The sequence below is a fragment of the Triticum urartu genome, chromosome 5A (assembly GCF_056163025.1).
Source record: "Triticum urartu cultivar PI428250 chromosome 5A, HENAU_Tu73, whole genome shotgun sequence".
In the NCBI taxonomy this organism is placed as follows: Eukaryota; Viridiplantae; Streptophyta; class Magnoliopsida; order Poales; family Poaceae; genus Triticum; species Triticum urartu.
In genome coordinates, this window is record NC_141877.1 from 444,358,833 (window position 1) to 444,374,574 (window position 15,742).

The following is a 15,742-nucleotide window of genomic DNA, read 5'->3' on the forward strand; positions in this document are numbered from 1 at the left end:
GATCTTCGTAGAGTATGTAGGAGCCAATATGAGCATTCATGTTCCGCTATTGGTTATTGACCGAGAGGTTTCTCGGTCATGTCTACATAGTTCTCGAACCCATAGGGTCCGCACGCTTAACGTTCGATGACGATATAGTATTATATGAGTTATATGATTTGGTGACCGAATGTTGTTCGGAGTCTCGGATGTGATCACGGACATGATAAGGAGTCTCGAAATGGTCGAGAGGTATAGATAGATATATAGGAAGATGGTATCCGGATACCGGAAATGTTCCGGAGGTTATTGGGTACTTATCGGGTCATCGAAAGGTGTTTCGGGTACCCCCGGCAATCCTATGGGCCATATGGGCCTTGTGAAGGAACACACCAGCCCACAAGGGGCTGGTGCGCCCTATAAGGCCATAGGAGGAGGAGGAGAAGGAAAGTGCGGAAGGGAAAGGAAAGTGTGGATTAGGATTCCCACTTCTTTCCCTCACCCCCCTCTTTCCTTCCCCTTCATGCATACATGGAAAGGGGGGGCAGGGCAAGGCAGGGCCCCTAGGGGGCGGCGGCCAACACTAGGGGGCGCCCTGGCTGCCTTCCCTCCCCCACCTATATATATGTGTGTGGGGGCGCCCCTAGCACCCCCCAAACTATTGCATAGCCGTGTGCGGCGCCCCTCCACCATTTACTCCCACGGTCATATCTTCGTAGTGCTTAGGCGAAGCCCTGCGCGGATCACTTCACCATCGCCGTCACCACACCATCGTGCTGATGGAACTCATCTACTACCTCGACGCCTTGCTGGATCAAGAAGACAAGGGACGTCACCGAGCTGAACGTGTGCAGAACTTGGAGATACCGTACGTTCGATACTTGATCGGTCGGAGTTAGAAGAAGTTCGACTACATCAACTGCATTGTCAAACGCTTCCGCTTACGGTCTATGAGGGTACGTAGACACACTCTCCCCCTCGTTGCTATGCATCTCCTAGATAGATCTTGCGTGAGCGTAAGAATTTTTTTGAAATTGCACGCTACGTTTCCTAACACTAATATGGAGTAGTTAGAGCTCAGGTACCATGATTCCTTTCCCCACCATCGACCGCTGAGTGGCTGGCAGAGGCGAGGCGAATCCAAGGGATCGCTAGCGGAGATTGAGAGAAAGAAGGCTTCTCGCTAGTCGCCTTGCGAGAGAGAGAGAGACCCTCTTGCTTCTGATTAGCCTAAGCTTCTTCAACTCACAATTCAAAAGGTTACAATCAATTTTTTTGCTCTTAGAGCATCTACAACCGGGCGCCCCAAACCGGCCTCAAATGCCCAGGCGGTCCGTCTGGTCACTGGCCGGTCACGAAAATCTGACCCAGACGGGCGCCTCAAACGCCCGGGCTGACTGCACCTCTCATATCCAGCCCAAATATGGAGCGCCCGAGCGCGCCCGCCATGTTGGACTGACGGCGGGGTCCTGCGCGGAATCGCTCGGGAACCCAGTGGTCCGATGTCGCCGCATGGTGCTGCTCTGGCGGGCCGCGTAGTGCCTAGCCTGGCTATTTAAGTCGACTGCCGGCACCGAAACCCTACCATCCATATTTTCCTCCGCTTGTCTGCCGCCGCTGCCACTTTCCACTCCCCGTTCACCTAGTCGCCATGCCGCCACGCCGCCGGGTGAGGAGCTACCCATTTCTAACGCGGGAGCGCCGGCTGGAGCTCCTTGAGCAGATCCGGGCAAGGCGCGAAGCCCCGATCGCCGCGGGGCTCCTTCCAGATGCAGTGGATCCGAAGAAGGAGTTGGAGGAGGAGGAGGAGGAGGAGAAGGATGAGCAGGGGAGGAGAATTTGGGGGACGCTGGCGATATGGATCTGCAGGCGGAGCAGCAGGCCATCCTTGATTCCCTCCACTCTGAGTCGACTACGGAGGCCAGGTGCCGTCGTCGACAGGAGATGGAGGCGCAGCAGGCAGTAGAGGAGGCGGAGATGCTCGCCTACAAGGATGAGGTCGAGCAGGAGGAGGATGAGTCGGAGCCCTCCTACACGCCCGTCCACCCGACGCCTGGTACCGACGCCGTGGAAATCTACGACGATGAAGATTAGTTAGGGTAGTACATAGTATGTACTTCCTCCGTTCTAGAATATAAGGTGTATTGGTTTCTGTGCAAGTCAACCATTTGAATGTTTGACCAAGATTATAGAATAAAATAACAACATCTGCAATACCTAGTAGATGAAATATGAAACTACTTTTCATGATGGATCAAATGATATAAATTTCATATTGTGAATGTTGATATATTTCTCTAAAAACATGGTCAAACTTGCGCTTGTTTGACTTTGTAAAAAACAAATACACCTTATATAAAGGAACGGAGGGAGTAGTACGTAAGATTTTTTTTGCATGTTTTTTATGGATCTAGAGGTTAAAATATGAAAGACTTAGATGCGGCTAATTTAAAATGTGACTGGTCACTGTCCGCGGACACGCCTAATCGTGTCCGCGGGCGTTTGAGGGATCGGATTTATAAGATTAGTGGATTTGCAATGGCCGCCTGTAGATGCTTTTAAGGCAACAAAGACAATTTGGTTCGCCTAGTAGCCTCTAATACTAGTCTAACATGGCTAAGTTAAAGAATTGAAGATCCCTGCCCCATACCTCCTTGCTTTTTCTGGAACAGTATTTCCCTCACCAACGCCAAGTTACAGTACATTTCAAATGAAAAAAAACACCCATATACAGTACATTTCAAAAGAGAAAAAAAACACCAACATACAATAGATTGACAGGGAGGCATGGCAAGCAATTTAAAACAAAGGGAAACTCTTACCATCACCCGGCGGATCGCAGCGACCGCGTCCGCCACCTCCGCTGCGTGACACATGTCCAAGTGAAAGCCCACATACCATCTTTGTTAAACGCGCTTTTGCAATAGGAGCTATGTTTCTAAAACATATATAGTGTTGCAATGGTCTACGACAAGACCTCGGTTACAAAAACAAATATTCCAACAGAAACTCAGTTGCAAAAAAGCAACAAAACAACTGTTGCAAAAAAATTCTGCAACAACACCTGTGCTGTAGAAATAATTCTGCAACAAGACCTGTGTTGCAATGGTGGGACGCGCTCGACCGCTTGATGCGGCAAATCTTACGGTCGCGGCCCGGATGATCTTTTAAAATAAAAAATAAAATAAAATAAGATACTGGTGTTCCAACACCATACTGGTGTTCCCGAATTAAAAATAATCACCGGCCACGCCCAACTCGCCTGTGGCGCCGTTGGATCACCCCATTCGCGTCCTCACCGGTCACGGAGCTTGCCGTCACTTTCCCAATCGGAGCTCTCTCTCCTCCCAAATCCCAAACAGATCAAACGGAGGAAGAAGGACGGGACGACTTCGTCTCCCCCAGCAGACAGCTCCCGCCTTGGCAGCTCCGCAGGCCGGCCGTGCTGCCCATACCCACTCCTCTCTCCCCCGTCCCGCCCCGTCTCACTCCGTGCTTCTCTCGCTCGTTCGCCTGAAGCTGGTCGGTCTCCCCCCACCGCGCCGGCGAGATGGAGCTGAAGCCCGGCATGTCGGCCCTCGTCACCGGCGGCGCCTCCGGCATCGGTAAGGGAGCGCCCTTCCTCTTCCTTCCCCGCGTCCGCTCATGGGCGTTTGTCTTCGCCGAAATTCTGGCTCTGATCTGATGCGCCTCACGCTGTTCTGCGTGGCCAAGTGCGCTTGCTACTGGCTGGGGGATGCTTAATTGCGGGTTGACCTGTGAGCTGGAGCGGGTTTGCTTAGTGTAACCTGTTGGTGAGAGCTCGATGCGGGAACCGGGTAGGGGTGGGCTAATTACGCCGGGTGGTACTTGATCTGGTGGTGATGAACTGATGGGTTACTGCCTGGAAAGCATTGGTTAACAGTTGCAACATCATTGTGCCTGTACAAATGAACGAACGGGGGACGGATGCGGTTGTACTTCTTCGGCTGCAATAATGGATTAATTTACTATCGTGTACTTGAACTATGAACGTCACACCGACAGAACTAATTGTGTACTGCTGTTGTGCCCGTGGCCCCCCGTACACAGCAAGAAATGTCTCAAGAGTTATAAGATACTAGCACGGTAGCAGGCAATCTATACTTGCACCTGTACAGTATCGGTATTCGGTACCTGTCAGCTACTATGCCAAAATGATGTTCCCACCTTTGAAATATGTTGCCTTCCTTTCCTCATCGACTTGATTTTGTGCAGGGCAATCATTTTAGTAGATTGCATTGCATTAACATATCGACCGCTAACTCCTTTTTGATTTTCTGAAGGGAAAGCGCTCTGCATCGCTTTTGCACAGAAGGGTTTATTTGTGACCGTGGTCGACTTCTCTGAACAAAATGGAAGAGAAGTCACTTCGCTAGTTCAAAAGGAGAACAGAAAGTTTCATGGAGATCTTGGAGTACCGTCTGCCATATTCGTCAAGTGTGATGTTTCTATTGAAGGTAAGAGTTGTTTTAGGGGAAGCAAGCAAAGAGCAGTTAATTTGCATGAGGACCTACTTTTTAACTGTTTGTTGATGCAATATTTTTGGAAAAATAAGTGCATCAAATCAAAGTATGGTAAGACAAGCGTCACTTCAATCATACAGTATACTTGTCAAGCATTACGTTCTAAATGTGATATGAAGATCATACCATTGTAGAGATCATGCATGTCTGGTGTTACATCTAATCTCAGTCTTTTGCCTTCTAAGCACAAGCTGAAAATACTGCCAAACAAAGCTAACAAATACCAACCATCTCTGCTGTATTTCTACTATCTAGGTTTAATACCTAATGCATCAATATGGTATTTATTTCCGTTCGCTGTAAAGAAGCATCAAATCTCTTTTAACAGGGCTTTGTTTATTTTTATTTTTGCACGTCAGGCATTACAAAAAAAATTCTGGTGTGTTCTGATTTGTTTTGTCATGCGGATTACTTGTCGTATGGTTTCAAATGTTAAATAACAGCATGATTTTGCTGCTCTTCAGGTTTTCCATGATTTGAAGTTACAGTGATTTGATATGCAGGTGATCTAGCTGCTGCTTTTGCGAAACATGTAGACACATATGGTGGACTAGATATCTGCATCAATTGTGCTGGAATTGCCAACAAAACATTAGTTTATTATGATACATCTGACGGAACTAGGACATGGAGGCATGCCATAAATGTGAACTTTGTCGCTGTTATTGATGGTACTCGCATTGCAGTAAGTGTTGACTATTGCAATAACATTGTTATATTTATTTGTTCAGTAACTCAATCTGCTAATCTTGCAGTAACACTGAGTGCTGTCTATGGAAATTGTGTTTGGCTCCTGAGCTCCATGGAGCCTGGTTTTTGAAAAAGAAAAACTGATTTCTAGATTTAAAAAAATTCTGAAAAAAATACACACATACCTATGGATGCATACTACTTTTCTGTAAATTTCATGGTGAAATACATTTTCATGCGAGCTACAAAAAAGTAACAAAATCATGTGTTTGTAGCATATGTACCATTCACTATAAAAGTACATGATTTTTTTTACACAGCTCACTTCAAAACGCATTTCATAATAAAATTTTATACACATGCAGTATATATCTCCAAGTACCTGTGTATTTATTTTCAGTTTTTTTTAACTTAAAAAAGTCAGCTTTTGAATTTTAGAAAAGTCCGGGCTCCATGGAGCCCGGAAGCCAAATATCCTATCTCGTGCTGTCTATGCTTTCTTATTACTTAGACATACTAAATAATATAACCCAGAAGTTCTGCATAGGCTTTAATTGTCTGTTCATCCAGTTGTTTAAGGGAAGAAAGTATTGGGTTTCCCTTTATTTGTTTCCATTAACCATTACTCAAGGAAATTAAGTGGTACTGATTTTGTCATAACGTGGCCTGTTCTTATGGTTTCCTTTGGAGCCAGAAGAGGATTTTTGAATTTTTTTTATCTTGGAATAATTCGGAAGATAATAACTATTGTTATACATGTTACTTGTTTCTACTTCATCCAAATGCCATATGCACAAAACTTACTGTTGGATATATTCACCAGAGTCAAATAATGCGATCCCGGAAGAAGCCTGGTGTCATAATCAATATTGGTTCAGCTGCGGGCCTTTATCCCATGTTCGCCGATCCCATATATACTGGGACAAAAGGTTCATACACCATCCTGTATACTTCTACTTTTTTTTCTCTGGCAGCAGATCACAGTGCCGATGCAAGGCCTAAGTACATATGAATTCCAATTATGAATGTTGGTTTTATTGAAATTTATATTCATGCTGATTGTTTTTCTACATGGTTCAAGATACATGCTACCATAACCTGTACAAAAGTTCATATTTCGGTCATATAGAATGTTACATGCTGTTGCCTACACGTTTTAGTATTAACTTCTAGTCCTTTATGTCATATGATGATATATTTGAAGCATGTGTGCACTTTGTGATCTCAAGCTTCATTTTCGGCAGGTGGTGTTGTTATGTTTACTCGATCACTTGCTCCATTGAAACGCCATGGTGTTCGTGTCAACGTGCTCTGCCCTGAGGTATTAGCGAATTGCATGATGGGTGGCAATTATTATACTATTATGTACTCCCTCTGTAAACTAATGATCTAAAACGTCTTATATTAGTTTACAGAGGGAGTATATATTATTTGTCTATTTATTTATTTTTCTACCACATACTGAGTTTGCTTGCCATATTAGTTCAGCTAGTGCTGTGCATTTTTTTCATTCTAATCTTGTGGGAATCTGCTGATGGGTTTTATAGTCTGTCAAGATATTAACTTGACAATGGTACAGACGTACAGTAGAGCACAATGTTTTATCCAGTACGTAAATTCCTATCAACTTGAAAAGTCACCAGATTAACCAGATAGTGCAGCTATTGCAATCTCAAGTACCAGGGGTAAATATCTTTCAGCACCAAGCATTCACACAGGAAATCTCACTCTTAGACAATCCTCCTTTCTTTACCTGAGATAGATTGGCATAGACATGTAGTTGAGCTAAATGGCAAAAGCAACTAAGTGGGCCAAATGCCAAATTTTATCGATAATTCCATCTTAGAAAATTTGAGGATGTCCACTATTTGATGTAATTTGCAAGGGTTGGAGTATAATTTAGAATCCAACTAACTATTCCAGACAGATTAGCATATTATTTTATCTCATTAGTAACAGCTGGAAGGGACAAAGGCCATGATGATCTTTCATTAGTGTTATTTGTGGTATGCAGTTTGTTCAAACTAATATGGCTGAGCAAATAAATCAAAAAATAGTACATGCAACTGGTGGATTTTTGAAGATGGAGGAAGTTGTTAATGGTATACTACATCTCACCTTTTAAAGCTGTAGTTAAATATGTCATGTACTTTCAGCATTTTTCCATATTGTATGCATCACAGTTATCGCATGCTACTATTTGGTCTTCGATGAATTGTTCGAATCTTTATTTGAGGTGGGATGTTCTAAATGATGAAAATTAACATAGGCATTTATACATTTATGGGTATATTATTATAAATTGATAAAATACATGCTCACTTGACTCTTCAAGCTTAAGAACTTCAAATTTCTGTCCTTAATTTGTATGAGTTAGGGCTGGCCAAAACTTTGTGTGGTTCGCAGAGATGGTTGAAATGACAGTAGAAAATCACCAGAACCTGGTTTTGTTTGGAATACCACCTGCCAGAAGGTCTATTTGTTTGTAGAACCAGTGAGTCCTAAACATATGTTTCATGTCTGTTCTGTTCACTTATCAATTGATGACAACATGACCAACTGAATGTGGGAATGGAATGTCAGTGATGATATCTCAAAAATATGGGGTATGGGGTTTGCTGATTTGCAAACATTAAAAGGCTAAAGAGCTTAACTGTAAATTTGCATATATTGCTATCGCTTTGCTGGAGCGCATCAATTTGTCCATGTCAAACATCCCTGCTAGGTGAGTATGGTTCGGCCCACCATTTCTACATGTTTAGCAACCTAGAAGTTTAGGTATTTACTGTCATATCTAGGTATGCATTATGTCTTTCGTATGATGTTTTCTCTCTTTCTCTTAATTATTATCTGAAACGAACCTCTTCTATTTTGGTTAGGCGCATTTGAACTTATAAAAGATGAGAGCAAAGCTGGTGCTTGCCTTTGGATAACTAAGCGGAGAGGGATGGAATATTGGCCATCAGCAGAGGAACAAAGAAAATATCTGTTGAATTATACCAAGTCAAAAAGAACAGTAACAAAGAATGTATTTCCTAGCATCCAAACACCTGAGTTTTATGAGAAGATGTAAGTAGCCCTGCTATGTTATATTTATATTTGTAAGCACTTGGAATATTCTCAAGTTAACAACAACACAACTCTCTAACCCCCAGTAGTACATTTTTTTTTCTCGTACGATTCTATCCTAAAATGCTTAAAGTCACTGAATCAATCCCTTAGACAGGAAATGAATAACTTTTAGATACGTGATTTTCATAGCTTGCAGTATTTTCTAACTATGTGTCTGCACTCTCTAGAGAAATCCTTTAGACGGAGGGAGTACTATTTTACTTTGTTGCAAGGTTTCCGGATTGAAAGAAAATCTCTTATATTCTGATTTCTGTTCCAGTGTTCTTTTCTTGCTAGTAGCCTGGTAGAAATACTTGACCAAATAGCTAATTTTGTTACCTCCATTTGTCATATTGGAGGGTTCAAGCTTTCTTGAAAGACGACACTCAAAAATACCCTCAATTTTGGTTTGAAATGATATCTCCAATTTCTCCGATAAAAGAGGGTTTTCCCCCAAAAGGTAGAAGTTTGTTATAGTTCTAAATGGAAAATGTTAAAGAGAGCGAATGACTTACAGCAAACTGACAATTCAAACCCACTGAGCCACACCATAAGTTCTCACATAAGACTGAGAAATAGTAGATGCTCTCCAGCAAAAGCTTGCTGAAGTTCATCTTCCACGCGTGCTCTTGCGGAACATCTCAAAAACATTCCTATCATTGCATCTCTCTCCCCATTGCAGCAACGGAGAACCTTCAAGCCTGTATTCGTTGGCAGGCCTCTACCACCGGCTCTTCTGCAAATGTCACTTGCCACCTACTCAACCAGTCCTGCTCAATTTAGGCACAGTTCTAGGAACACAAGGCAAATCAAATGCACACCAGATTATATTCCAAATTAAACCTAGCCAAAGGGCACACCAGAAACAAGTGGTTGATGCTTTCCTCCTGCCCACAAAAATGACAAGTTGATCTCGTTTCCACCCCCTACCATTCAGGTTATCTTTGGTCAAGATGCTTCCTATGCAGTTTTTACATCCCACAAAAACTTGTGTGAATAATTCCACTCATTCAGTTTCAGGAACTCGTAGAAAGTTAAACTGAAAACTTCCCTTCTGATTAAATGACCAAATCTAACCATCAGAATTGTGCAGTAATCACATATTGCAAAGTTTTCTTTTGAATAATTACATACTCTGTTATGCGTAACAATGGATTGATATTCACAAAATATTATCCTGTTTCTTATAGATGTTATGAGTGTCTGTTTCTGAAATATATGTTGTTTATCAGCAACATAGATGAGACCTCAGAGGTATAACAGCAAAAGTATCCAAAAACCATTAACACTATATGTGATCTCGACACTGTATTGCTTGTCAATTAAGTTTCTACACTACAAAATTCCCTAATGGCAATACTTTGTCAGTTATCGTCTTTCACACTATATGAGATCTCAACACTAATGATTGTCTCTATGATTTTGTAGAGTTGTTCACACACTCAGCCATAATTTCCGCAATGCTACAAGACTTGATCGTGTGCGATTGAGATTGCCCATTGAACCACAAAGTGCGCTAGTTAAAATAATATACGCTGGTGTAAATGCTAGTGATGTAAGTCCTTGGATTTTAGTGTCTAATTGCTTTTCTTTGACTCCCTGTTGATTAACTGCTGGAAGCTTTTAATGATGTCATGCAGGTAAACTTCAGCTCCGGACGGTATTTCAGTGGTAGTGCTAAAGAAACTGCTGCACGCCTTCCGTTCGATGCTGGTTTTGAGGTGATCCATAGTATTACATGTCTATGTTAATGCCGTCCTCAATGTTGGATAACGTTCTTAAGATGTTATTTTGTGTAACAACTTACACCATCATTCGGAATTTCTGACAACGCAGCATATGCTTCCATATTTTGACATTTTGACATTTTGACTCAGAATTTCACCAGATAGAGACATGGTACAAGAAATAGGCTATTACGTAACTCTAAATAAATTGTGGATACACCCGTAATCCTTGACATACTGAAACGATTTGCCAATATTCTTGTCAAACCAACTGCGACCCATACAAGTTAAATCTTCTAAACAATGTCTGGCAATAATGCTTTTTTTGCATATGTATTAAGAATTCCACTCCCTCTGTAAACTAATATAAGATAGTTTAGATCACTACTTTAGTGACCTAAACGATCTTATATTAGTTTATTTACAGAGGGAGTACAACATAATGATTCCATTGATAGTGCAATTTGTACAGATAATTGTAGGATAAACTCACTCACATCATTCGATGGGGTTTACAAGTCAAGACTCAAGTCAAGTCTAGATGCTGGGTAGCAGCTCATAGACTAGTTGCAACTAGTTGACTACTCGTTCGCTTGCTATACGTACCATACTTCTAGTTTACTATGCTACAAAATTTGGAGGGAGGGAAAAAAATATATGGCTCGTACTGAATCAGAAGCATGACATCTTGCTATCAGATTCTCGGAGGTAAATATAAAAAACTATCTGCTGGAATCAGAACTCAGAAGCAAATCATATCTTCATTCATAAGCAGATAAGCTACACACTTAAGGCTCAGTTTGCGGTTGTTGAACTGTGCTGTGCTGAACCTATTTTATATTCTGCTGCAGAAAACTAGCCATGGAATTAATAATAAGTTGGTTAAACAAAGTAAGAAACGGTAAAATAGGCAAACGCTGGTTAGCCAAACCAGGTTATGATATTCCACCCTGATGCTAAACGGAGCCTAACACAAGTACATGGTGCATACAAGATACTAACCCCCCCCCCCCCCCCCCCCCCCCCCCGGCTCCATTCATAGAGCGAAATCATGCCCAACCTCTGAACACATAAGAGGAGGAGAGGAGTGAATTCACCAACACTTGTTTAGTCCAACCAATTGAGCAAGATATCCTGTCGAGACCCAAGTACTGGCTCATAAATCAGTCATGCAAATCTTAATCTTTGGGGGCTATGATTGCACATGATGCAAAAGGGGAAATCTTAATCAGCTTTACTTCCATAACTTCTTGTGTTGTGAAACTGAATCACGATTTAAATTATGGTTGGTACTTAAACAAAATCAAACTGGTATGTCACGTACTTACATCGAATTATTTTTTTGCGCTTATTTTAATATGCTGTTGCTACACAGGTGTTGTGATACGTAACTATGTTGCTGCCCGAAAATACGGAAAGTTTTCTCTTGACATCTTTGTTGGGCGATTAGAATTTCTCATGAGAATTTTAATATATGCAGGCTGTGGGAATTGTTGCTTCTGTTGGAGATGCAGTGAGCCATGTCAAAGTTGGCAGTCCTGTGGCCCTTATGACTTTTGGAAGCTATGCTGAATTTACGATGGTATTGCGGTCTACGCCCATATCTTTTTGCTACACAACAAATTGCCGACTAACCTTGTCCTCCTTGGAGTGAAAACATCTCCAGTCTTTTGAGTTTGTACCTCAGAATACTATCACCTCGTCTGCCAGTTATAATATTAGTCTTTACATCTTTCTGATGAAAGGTTCCAGCCAAACATCTTCTTCCGGTGCCAAGACCAGACCCGGAGGTCGTTGCTATGCTAACATCAGGATTGACCGCTTCAATTTCTCTTGAAAAGGTTATTTTGATACACTTTTTTGGTCGCATACCTTGCGACTTTGACCTTATATTTAGTCAACTAACCTTTTGAATTTTGAATATATATTCCTTCCTGTTCTGATCTAAGTTGATTTCTGCTGCCTTTAGGCAGGTCAAATGACATCTGGGCAAGTTGTTTTAGTTACAGCAGCTGCTGGTGGAACAGGACAGTTCGCGGTTCAGGTGGGCTGTTGCTATTTTGATACTACTTATATGATTATTTTTGTTTGATGTTATTTTTTGTTTGATGTTATGCTCAATTGTTCATCCATTTCTACAGTTTACCTAAGCGTATAAATATAATGTTTGACATTGCCGTTTGAAACTTGCACAAGATAACAATTTCATGCAGTTGGGACATGTATAGTTCGTCTTTCATAGTTAACTAGCATTTGGGGCCATGTTTTGGCCATGCAATACATATGGTATTTCTAGGACATGGGCAAGGTTCTCTCCTTTGTCCATGTATTTTTCATTTTTGTTAAGCAACTGTTATTGGATTTAGTACCTAACCATATCCTTATGTTCTGAATATTTCTTCTGTTACTTCACCAGCTTGCAAAACTAGCGGGCAACAAGGTTGTTGCCACATGTGGTGGCGAAAGTAAGGCTGCATTTCTAGCTTCCTTAGGTGTTGATCGAGTTATCAACTACCAGCATGAGAAGATCAAAGATGTAAGCTTTCTTCTGTCTCTGCTTTTCATATTTCCGCCGCATCAAATTCAAATGCTCTAATTTTTTTATAGCATTACCTTTCTTGGTAGACTTGCAAATTGTGCTGGGTATATTCTCTAGCCCGTCTACCATCTAATTTTTTGTGCGGTTGTATCCTACCTCTACTTGCTTACCAGAATATAATCTTCCAAGAAATTAATTCTTACACTTGTATAGCCTTTCACGTGCCACAGATGATGCAGAATGTTGGTTGGGAATGCTTTAATTACATTTATGCTGTAATGTCTCTGCAGAGAATGACTATAATCAGTAGTATGTTGCCAAAATTATAGGTTTCAATTGACTGTTATTTTCACTGATCCCTTATTTGTTCTTCTCAGTGTGTTCAGTAATCACTGATTGTTTGAATGCTTGATTCCAGGTTCTGAAAAAGGAGTTTCCAAAAGGTGTAGATATTATATATGAATCTGTAGGTGGGGACATGTTTGATTTGTGCTTGAATGCGCTCGCAGTCCATGGACGCCTCATTGTAATTGGTATGATCTCTCAGGTAATGTTGACAGCTTCTGAAAATTATTTCGTTTGAATTATTATGTACTGGGATATTGAATTTTTTGTGAAAAGCTTTATGATTTGTGTGTTTTCATTTGGTGGAGTGAATAAGCACCCTCCTGAGAATATTCTGAAGAGTCCTTGCTAACATTATTACATAATATATTCCCATCATGCATCTGTATGTAAACTGGAGGCATGGAGTGCACCTAGGGAAATCATTGATCTCTTGGTTTGTACATACCACCTATTTGAATTAGTGTCGGCCAATCCTGTTTTCATTGTAGCTGTTTTTACTAAGATGTCATATCTTAGGGATGAACTGATACCAACTGGTACTGAACAACCCTTGATGTTTTTTTAGTATCAAGGAGAGGAGGGATGGAAGCCGAAGAACTACACTGGACTATGTGAGAAGATTCTTGCTAAAAGTCAAACTGTGGTATGTGTGCAGCACAGTATCTGATTTTCTTAGTTGGCATATAGGAGTACTTTCTTTGTACTCAATGTTCATTCAATAAGTTGATCGCGAAACTTGTGTTCTCCTAGATCCAAATCATCAAGTAAATTTTAGCAGTTGGATATGATACAAAGAAATAATGCCATCTATGTTGAAAGTTTATGTGTTACATTGTTCGTATGTACCACAAGAGTTCTCTCAGCAAGACTAAGATAAAAGGTTCTCCTCGACAGTGCACCGGGCATCCAGCTGTCCTTACTGTAGTATTAAAAGAAACATGGTATTTTGATTCATATGCTCGAAATTCTGTGTACCAAAGCAATAGACAAGCAGCAACCTTTAGCTATGATTGGAATCTCTTTATCTGGATCTAGGTCTAGAAATACCATTTTTTTAATATCGTATCAGACCTTTCAGAAGCCGCAAACTACTTCTATGCATACTTCATAAACTATACAAGACAGATGTTAAGCCGTATAGATTGATTTGGATCCAATAGGACTCTGTCTCTTTAGAACTATGAACCCCGTTGCAGAAAACTCTGGACTTCTTCCTCTCCAATTTCAGGCTGGATTTTTCCTGGTTCAACATGCTCACATGTGGCAAGATCATCTTGACAAACTATTTGAGTTGTATGCCTCTGGAAAGCTAAAGGTACGCTTCACATTATGTGTTTGCTGTTTGCTACTTTGCGTGACATTAATTGAGAAAAACTGCCGGTGTTTGGGGCTTTGGGTGCCTACCCTAATTCACCCTGCCAATTGGTGGTCATGTTTAAAGTAGGTGCGCATGTCAAACAATGGTCAGATCACAAACCAAGCAAAGATGTGGGTTGCCAATTGTTAAACTACTGTAGCAACAGCTCATTACTACAGAAAATCATACTCTATCACATCTACACGTGCTTGTCTTTTCTCTGTTCTAATAACTTTGGCTTAACATGTCACACCGTGTATGACAGGTCTCACTCGACCCTAAGAAATTCCTGGGCGTTGCTTCCGCGGTGGATGCGGTAGAGTATCTTCATTCTGGCAAGAGCGTCGGCAAGGTATGATCCCACCATCTCTATAACCACAAACGATCCTGTTCACGTCTACCCTGATGTAGCTTACAAATTTCCCTGTGGAACATCTTCAGGTCGTCGTCTGCATCGATCCAGCTTACAGCCAGACCCTCGCTAAGCTGTAGCCTGTACTCCGCAGAGACTTCATCACAAAACATGACGCAGGAAATGTAATTTATGACGAGTGCGTACGTTATAGGTGCACATTCAGTGTCGAGGCGAGGAACTTAGTAGTTGCATAGTGAAGTCACCGTGTAGCTCGGTTGTCTGATCAGTTCGCAACCGGCCAAGCGTTATATAGAAACCAAATAAGTGTACGATCCCACATGCCATGCCTAAATAAATGAATAGATTGCTCAGTTCAGTGGTGCGTTATACTTCATGTTTTGTGCAGAATTTGTGTTGGGTGTAAGAAAATTTTGCGCGCGCTCATATAGTGAGCTTTTGCTCTTTGATTCCTTAAAAAAGAAAAAGTTAGATGAAAGCTAAGCATGAGAGCTGCTCCAAATGAAATCTTCTTCAGCAGTTTGGACTTTTAGTTGAACTGGCTGAAGCCAGTACCAATGGATCCAAAAAAAGTGTTGCAGTTTTGTACAAAAACTACACTTTTTTTGGATCAGAGGGAGTACAAAGAATGATGCTTGGAAGTTTGAACTTGTAGATGAACTGGCTGAAGCATGAATTTAATACCAAGTACAAAGAATAAGAATGATACTTGAACCACTGCATATGCTGCCCTGGTCGCCTGCACAGCAGATATGCAGGTGACTTTTGCCTCTATTGATCAACCTCGATAGAATTGAACAGACTAAGAGTGGAGATCAGTAATTGACGCAAAGCAAAGTGTTCAGTGCTCATACTGTGAAGAGCAGCGTGCCCGCAGCCCGCAGCCCCACATGTAGGCCCAGGAACGAGGGGGTAAATTACACTCACCCCTATGAACGCGCACACACACACACCCTATCCTATGAGCACCTTCGAGAGACTGAGTCGGCATATCATCTTGAGATTTCAAAGTCACTGTAAGCGCTTCGTCGTCGACGGGAATGTCTCCTCCCACTGAACGCGCTTCGCCAAAAA

General features: G+C 41.7%; 1 protein-coding gene across 1 annotated transcript; it reads left to right on the top strand.

Moving 5' to 3' along the window:
* Nucleotides 1-3,281: 3,281 nt before the first annotated feature.
* LOC125529838 (uncharacterized) lies at nucleotides 3,282-15,026 on the top strand. Its single transcript, XM_087526368.1, has 18 exons — nucleotides 3,282-3,584; nucleotides 4,284-4,457; nucleotides 5,027-5,208; nucleotides 6,037-6,142; nucleotides 6,458-6,534; nucleotides 7,228-7,315; nucleotides 8,093-8,282; nucleotides 9,753-9,879; nucleotides 9,965-10,045; nucleotides 11,532-11,633; nucleotides 11,797-11,892; nucleotides 12,021-12,095; nucleotides 12,468-12,587; nucleotides 13,009-13,137; nucleotides 13,504-13,581; nucleotides 14,167-14,253; nucleotides 14,561-14,647; nucleotides 14,737-15,026. The coding sequence occupies exons 1-18, from the start codon at nucleotides 3,530-3,532 to the stop codon at nucleotides 14,785-14,787; spliced, it is 1,905 nt and encodes a 634-aa protein (XP_087382494.1). The 5' UTR covers nucleotides 3,282-3,529; the 3' UTR covers nucleotides 14,788-15,026.
* Nucleotides 15,027-15,742: the final 716 nt, after the last annotated feature.

What these genes read in the sequence shown, in the direction of transcription:
- LOC125529838 (XM_087526368.1), top strand. Translation starts at nt 3,530, where the DNA reads ATGGAGCTGAAGCCCGGCATGTCGGCCCTCGTCACCGGCGGCGCCTCC. An exon ending in CGGCGGCGCCTCCGGCATCG is followed by an intron (nt 3,585 to 4,283) that starts GTAAGGGAGCGC and finishes GATTTTCTGAAG; the next exon opens with GGAAAGCGCTCTGCATCGCT. An exon ending in GCTATGCTGAATTTACGATG is followed by an intron (nt 11,634 to 11,796) that starts GTATTGCGGTCT and finishes TTCTGATGAAAG; the next exon opens with GTTCCAGCCAAACATCTTCT.